The sequence below is a fragment of the Neolamprologus brichardi genome, chromosome 6, assembly GCF_056152115.1.
Source record: "Neolamprologus brichardi isolate AB-2024 chromosome 6, ASM5615211v1, whole genome shotgun sequence".
NCBI lineage: Eukaryota > Metazoa > Chordata > Actinopteri > Cichliformes > Cichlidae > Neolamprologus > Neolamprologus brichardi.
Window position 1 is genome coordinate 13,174,695 of NC_142109.1, and position 7,806 is coordinate 13,182,500.

Genomic DNA, 7,806 nt, shown 5'->3' on the forward strand with positions numbered 1-7,806 from the left:
TTTAATATTATAACTCATGTCTGAAGCCAATGACACTAGCATCACCCCCTTAGGAAGTTTGATGGGTTTCACTGATTTGAGAAAAGACATAGCCAAGTCAATATTTGTGATTGATAGGGTGAAATATTACAGTAAAGTAATATTTCAGTCCCACTTGTGTTTCCTAAAGTAACACGTTTTCTGGAAGTGGATGATGCAGTCATCTATGTGCTGCAGAGAGCTTACTCCCCATCTATAGAGTAAGAGCTGCACTGTGAGGATCAGCTTCTTTGATTTATCAAGTGCATTTCATACAACTCAGCTGCTGCTGCTGAGGGAAAAGTTACAGGAAATGTCAGCAAACACATCAACCATCTCATTGATTACTGACTGCTTGACAGAGAGACAGAGAGGCTGCGGTATGCAAGACTGGGCAGTGCTCAATCTAATTTGTTGATGTGCAGTACAGGAGCTCCACAGGAGACTGTGCTGTCTCTACACCTGTTCACTTTGTACACCTCAGACTTTCAGTACAATTCTAGGTCATGGAACCTTTAGAAATCCTCTGACAGTTCTGCAGTGAGTAGATGTATTAGTAATGGGCAGTAGGAAGACTAGTGAGCACTATAGTGGATGCCTTTGTGGAGTGGTCTGGGAGCAATCATCTGCTTCTGTATGTGAAAAAGACCAGCGAGGTGGCCCTTGGAAGAAGATGGCTACACAGACATACATGCACTGTACCTGGGTGTCAATATGGACAACAGGCTGAAATGAAAGACCAACACAGAGGCTGGGGATGAGCAGGCTCTATTTACTAATGGAGTCAATGTGTGCACCAAATGATGGAAATGTTATGTTATTCTGCTCAGGAGTCTGCTGGGAGAGCAGCAACAAATGCGACAAATGTGACAGCTGCTGCTGTCACATCTGTTGCTAGTTGTATAAACTAATCATTAAGGCTCAGGGACTGTCTGTAAACTGGACACATTGAAGCTGAGGTGGAGAACAAACTGTTAATACCCTTACTGGATACCTTACTGGAAAGGCATTTAATCTATTATTATTATTAGTAGTAGTAGTATTAAAAAACGCTAAGTTTTTTATTATTTTTTTAAAGTAGATGTACAAACAAGATTACATATCCTACTGGGCCGAGAAGAAAATGCCCCTATCTCTTGTTAAATTACACATACCTAACTCTTCCATTCGTATAACAAACAACATCTCCTTAATTCAGTGTGCAAGTGCAAATGGATACAAAAATTTGAAAATAAAGTCTTTGATAATCACAATTCCAAGATGCAGATCAATCTGGATGTTAGGTGGAAGCTGGGAGGTTTCCATCTGTTCATGATTTGTTTTTGTTTTGTTTTTTTTTTAAATCGTAGCGTTATCCCAAAAGGGGCAGATGAACGAGTAGTGGTTGAACGCAACACACGAAGTGTACAATAAAATGATAAAGGTTCTCGAAAATGCTCGCGGAAACGCAGCTTCGTTTAACTGGAAGCGTGTCAAACGGCCAGCAGCGCCATCCGTGGAAACCCACACGACTGACCGTTACACAAATGTAACAAAAGAGGAACAGGCAAAGTTAAGAGAAAAATAGCTTCACCCCAAGGGTCCTACCGCCGTCTCTGTCCATAGGAATGACGTCGCTGTACGGTTAATCAGCTGTTTCCGAGCGAGGAAATGAACCAAAATAAATACACATAAAACTGTTTTATCTCTCTGAAGACATTTAGCTCTGACCGACGGCAGAAGCTACTCTGGTCGGACGCTGTTGACATGCTTTATTTGGGTAAGCACACATGTTGGATTATTTGAGTTACATGGTGGCATTTATGCTAAGTCAGTTTGTGGGCTAACGGCAGGCCTCTTCGGCTGTTTCTTTCTTCTTCTTCTTTTAAAAAAAATTTTTTAATTTTATTTTTGTGGGGGGCAGATTGTTAGTAAAAACTGCCGCTATGGAGAGGTCAGCACTGTTTCTCAGGTTTAGTTTTAACGCTCATTCTAGCCGTACTTTAGTTACTAGACATATAGAAATATCTGCTAACTTTACAGCTAGCTTTAGCAAGCTAGTCGGCTATCTGTGTGTATCCCCCACAGCAGCAGCAACACAGAGCGGCAGGAATCAGAGATCATAGGCAAAACACGTGTGAAGTGGCACATAGTAATGTAATGTGCAGTCTTCAAGGCAGATGGCCACTACATTAAATTTGTTTTATTACGCTGAACTTGAAAAAAATAATGTATAGCAAAGTCGTGCGTTATATTTAGTGACAGATCCACTGAAACCACCTTAAATGCCCCCCTTCCCGTTAGGGTGAAGAAGTTCAACTACACCTTTTAATCCGAGAGGTATCTTAACAGCTATATCGATATCTACATCGATATCTTAAAAGAAGTGTCTTTCGTTTTTACTACATGATAAAGAAATGCTACGGTAGTAAATGAAAGAAATCTGTCAGCGCCGCTCTTTGGGCGTAAATTTTAAGAAATGTGTAAAATTACGGAAAAAGTCACGGCATGTCATGTAGATCGCGAAAAAGCAACCGTTCTGTCATTTAATTGTTAACTACAGTATTACTTAATTATTTTGGTGTAAAGTTGTAAGACCTGTAAAAATACAGTTAAATGTCCAAAATGCATGCCTTCAATCCCACTTCCCAGAGCCATCCAGGGGGCCCCATTGGAGTCTGTGCCTGGCCAATTGTAACCTTGCATTTCTAACTTTGTCTCCCAAACTGCTCAACATGAGCGGTGTCGCTGATATTGTGATTTCTAATCTAATAATTTTACTGTTTACACCACTGCTTTATTTAGAGTCATAAGTCAAAATGTTTTCTGTGACGTGTGTGATCACAAACAAAAACGGTGACAGAACAAATGTTCAGTGCACCATTTAGACTAGTGTGACTGCAGATGTTTTCTGACTCTCTTTTTATTTATTTATTTTTTTTTTAATGGTTCAACTAATTACTTTTTCAATTTTCCTCTACAGATCGACATCATGGACAAAATTTTGGAGGGCCTGGTGAGCTCCAATCACTCTGTTCCAGTGAAGAAGGCCATTGTGAAGAAGGTAGTGGAAGCAGCTGAGAGAGAAGTGACAGAGGATCAGTGTCAGGCACTATTCACACTCACCACCCGCCTCATCTTGCTCGGTGAAGATGCTTTCCAGAAGCAAATTGGCTCCCAGGTTCTTGAAGCCTATGCACGCTACCACCGCCCAGAGTTTGAGCGTTTCTTCAGCAAAGACTTCGTCCTCAGTCTGCTCCAGCAGGGCTATGGCCAGCTGGACCGCAAAGACCCCGCCATAGTAGAATACATTCACTGCTGCCTGCGGCTGCTCATCAGCTGCCCCTCGGTGCTGGAGATTTTTAGTGTGATCCAGGTGGAGGTTTTAAGGATGGTGTGTGAACGACCTGATCCCGCTTTCTGTGCTCGCCTGAGCACTTTGCTGTCAGACTTTGTGCAGTGCATCCCAAGAGATAAGTCGGGTATTCTGTTCTGCCAGCAGCTGGTGAGGACCATCAGTTCCTTCCACTGCTTTGCTAGCCAAGAGCAGGAACTGAGAGAGTATGTTGGTCAGGTGACAAAAGTTAGCGCGCTGCTACAGAACATCTGGAAGGCTGACCCAGCCACGCTGCTGCCCTCACTCCAGGAGGTCTTTGCTATTATCGCCTCTACAGGTAAGACTCTTTGATTCCATATAAATTGTGCCTTAACGCACCGGTCCCCAACCTTTTTTGCGCCGCGGACCGGTTTATGCCCAACAATATTTTCACGGACCGGCCTTTAAGGTGTCGTGGATAAATACAACAAAATAAAACTAGTACCGATACCGAAAAAAGAAGATTTATTCATAACACACGTGAAAAGACCCAGGAAAACTGAGTTAATGATAAAAGCGATAACAAAATAACGTTGAAAACCGATAAAAACCCTGAAAACCATACATTTCACACCTGAGCCTCAACTCTCGCGGCCGGTACCAAACGACCCACGGACCGGTACCGGTCCAAGGCCCGGGGGTTGGGGATCGCTGCCTTAAAGGAACAAGAAAGTCATTTCATACGTGATTACATTTTTTTTTAAATGGGTTCAGTTTTGAGACATTTGTTGTTATAGATGCCATTAAAAAAATAAATACTCAACATAAAGAGCAAATTTGGATTTTGTTAATAGTAGCGTTAAGGATGGGCATTTCAAACAGAAATATTATTTGATATTTACATCTCTTCCTCAGAGATTGCCCACAGCTCAAATGGTCTTAAATGACTTTCTAGTTGTGCTTATGAACCTGATTACATTTATTTCCTGAAGGCATTTCACATAAGACTTTCCGATGGCTGTAGTCCTTGTTGGTTGGACATGTTTCTTCTGTTTACAGTAGAATGTAATGTTAAACGTGTTAGGGTCAAAGGTTTAGACCAGATTGACTTTGTCACAGTAAGAAAAGGGCCTCACATTGACTGACCAAACAGAAAAAATGTGTTGAAATCCATGTATTTTAGTAGATGTAACAAATTGCTTTAAATCAGCTTGGATCATTATTGTAGAAACCAAGAACTTTATCATATATTCATATATATATAGAGAGAGATAGAGATATAGATATATAGAGATATAGATATCTATATCTATCTATCTATATATATATATATATATATATATATATATATATATATATATATATATATATATATATATATATATATATATATATATATATATATATATATATATATATATATATATATATATATATATATATATATATAGAGATATATATATATATATATATATATATATATATATATATATATATATATATATATATAGAGATATATATATATATATATATATATATAGATATATATAGATATATAGATATATATATAGATATATAGATATATATATAGATATATAGATATATATATAGATATATATATATATAGATATATATAGATATATAGATAGATATATATATATAGATATATAGATAGATAGATGAGGGAGTTCTAATAGTTGGGAGAGTTTCAGCTGAAGTCAAAGTTGCAGTAGCTGATGGTAAATGTTATTGATGTTCTGGGTTTGAAGCAGGAAATTGTTTCAAATATTATATGGACAGTATGTGTTTGAGCTCTGTGAGCAGATCCGCTTTGGATTGAAAGGTCCCTCGGCCTCCATTTTATTGATATTGTTCAGGCGAACAGTGCCCCTGGAATGCTTTCCTAATATCCGCAGAGCGTCCCCCCTCTTCATAGAGGATGCATAAAGCACCATAGATGATTGTGATCGTGTTTTCATGATGATAAACCTCTACTTTCATATTGTTCAACCTTAGTGTTTTTTTCTTTTTCTATTTTCTCTTACAGACTGTAAGTGTAATTTGTATCCCAGCACGTGTCCGCTGGAACACAAAGAAAAGCTAACATTATGTATTTGATTGTCGCAGACCCTTCCTTTGACCCATCCATTGCACTGGCCAGCCTGGTTCAGCATATCCCTGTCCAGATGATCACAGTGCTTATCAAGAGCCTCACCACAGACCAGAACGTCAGAGACGCAAACATGACTAAAGCACTCTGCAGGTGAAATTGCACACTGAGCCCTTTGAGTTCAAAAGAAGTGCCACAGTATTTAAATACAAGAATAGAATAGAATAATCCTTTAATTGTACCACAAGGGGAAATTTGGTTGTAACAGCAGCCAGAAAGACACATATACAAACAAACAGTACACAGAACAGAAACATACACAATTTTTCTTACATATTTACATATGGACAATGGTTACTATAAACAGAGTACTGTACAACTGGAGAAGTACAGTTTTTAGGACACATGTATAAATGGCTTGAACATTATCTTAACTGAAAATCTGTGGATCTATTTAATAAGAGTGGGTGGGTTTGTTCCAGTCATTTGCTGTTAACATATCCTTTTTCTGTCCATCTAGGATGATTGACTGGTTATCTTGGCCTCTTGCCCAACATGTAGATACCTGGGTCATCGCTCTGCTGAAAGGCCTGGCTGCTGTTCAGAAGTTCACTATCCTCATAGATGTCACTCTGCTTAAAATTGAACTGGTTTGTAATGAGAACTCTTCAGTGAGTTTCTAATAGATGGAAATTGTGTGCATTTTACTGAAGCACCTCTATAAATAAACATGTTCGCAACAGATGATTTTTTAAAATTTATTTACTTTTTTTTTTTTTAACTCCACCCATAGGTATTCAGTCGTCTGTGGTACCCCATTGTGCGTCAGGGGGCACTGGCTGTGCTCTCTCACATGCTGCTGAGTTTCCAGCACTCTCCCGAGGCCTTCCATTTGGTAAGGGGGTCTCTTGTGTCCTCACAGCCCATTTCCCTCTCGTATGGCCACTTTATTGGTTTTCTCATTTTCGTCTCTTCTGGCTTAAATTACTTCAAAGCTGCATAGACGTCTTTTCCCAGAACTCTGGGCTTGGCACCACACTCTCACTAATGATGTGTGAAGCACTTAAATGCAGAGCAATAGCCCTTGAATTGGCCAATTTCATTAGATTCTAAAAACATGAATAGGCTCAAAAATACTCTGCAAATGAGACCTCTGTGGGGTTTCTGATGTGCAACCACCCCGTGGCTCACCGCACCACAGATATTTATGATTAATGTTAGCTGTACCTTCTGCTGTTTTCAGCGTTACGGTGTACTCAACATTTTTCTCTTCTCTTTATTCCCTTCTCTCTCCTAGGTTGTTCCACATGTAGTAGATCTAGTTCAGTCCTTAAGGACAGATGGGCTTCCCACTAGCAAAGCGTTCCTGCTGCAGTTCACTGAGCTCATACACTGCATGATGTACCAGTACTCTGGCTTCCCTGACCTTTATGACAACATACTGGAGGCCATCAAGGTAACCAAGTGGGGAGAACACTTCTTTCTGTAGTTGGATATTTCAATGATAACAAAACACGTTTTATTTATTTGGATCATTATAAATGAAACATGATATGCAATGAGGAGCTTCAGTTAGACTTTCTGTTACTTTTACTTTGCATTTTTACTGTGTTAAAGACGTCTCTTTTCTTTTCAGGATCTACCAAAATCTGCAGAAGAGAAGATCAAGCTGGTGTTGAATCAAAGTGCCTGGACGTCTCAGTCCAACTCGTTTGCCTCTGGTCTGCTGAGGCAAGCTAAGTCTGAGACGGGCAAAACAGGCTTAGTCAACTTGGGGAACACCTGCTACATGAACAGCATCATCCAGACCCTTTTTATGGCCACAGAGTGAGTCTTTTTGACATAAAATCTGTAAAAGCAGGTGTTCTTGTTGTGAAATGAAATATGAAACCAACTTTTCTTTCTCTTTCTTCAGTTTCAGGAGGCATGTTTTATCGTTGCATCTAAACGGTTCCAACACACTAATGAAAAAGCTTCAGCTTCTCTTTGCGTTCCTCGCACACACTCAGGTTAGTGTTGCCCTGTTAAGTAGCAATTACAAGCATTTTTAGTGGAGAACTACAGCAGCAGATATTAACGTGTTTCATTCATTTGTGTTTATCTGTCCTACAGAGGGCGGCCTATGCTCCCAGAAACTTCTTGGAAGCGTCCCGCCCCCCCTGGTTCAACATGGGTTCTCAGCAGGACTGTTCAGAGTACCTCAGATTTCTTTTAGACAGGTATTTTAAATTAATAGCTTGTCCATCATTTGCATTACTGAAAGCGGAATGGAATAAATGTTAATGAATATAAAGCATTGTGAGTGCTAACTGTGTATGAATACTGTTTATAAACTGTATTTAAACAAAGACATAGCCGTTGCACTAATTTGTTTGATTTTCCA

At 39.4% G+C, this 7,806-nt stretch overlaps 1 protein-coding gene across 1 annotated transcript in view; it reads left to right on the forward strand.

Annotated features, from left to right (window-relative positions):
• Window positions 1-1,419: 1,419 nt before the first annotated feature.
• Window positions 1,420-7,806, forward strand: part of usp38 (ubiquitin specific peptidase 38) — a 9,176-nt gene continuing 2,789 nt past the window's right edge. Inside the window, exons 1-9 of the mRNA XM_006796041.2 lie at window positions 1,420-1,777; window positions 2,981-3,671; window positions 5,441-5,576; window positions 5,944-6,073; window positions 6,217-6,318; window positions 6,721-6,879; window positions 7,060-7,250; window positions 7,339-7,432; window positions 7,536-7,642. Coding sequence (XP_006796104.2) covers window positions 2,990-3,671; window positions 5,441-5,576; window positions 5,944-6,073; window positions 6,217-6,318; window positions 6,721-6,879; window positions 7,060-7,250; window positions 7,339-7,432; window positions 7,536-7,642 — 1,601 coding nt within the window. The 5' untranslated portion in view covers window positions 1,420-1,777; window positions 2,981-2,989. The remainder of the gene's footprint in view (window positions 1,778-2,980; window positions 3,672-5,440; window positions 5,577-5,943; window positions 6,074-6,216; window positions 6,319-6,720; window positions 6,880-7,059; window positions 7,251-7,338; window positions 7,433-7,535; window positions 7,643-7,806) is intronic.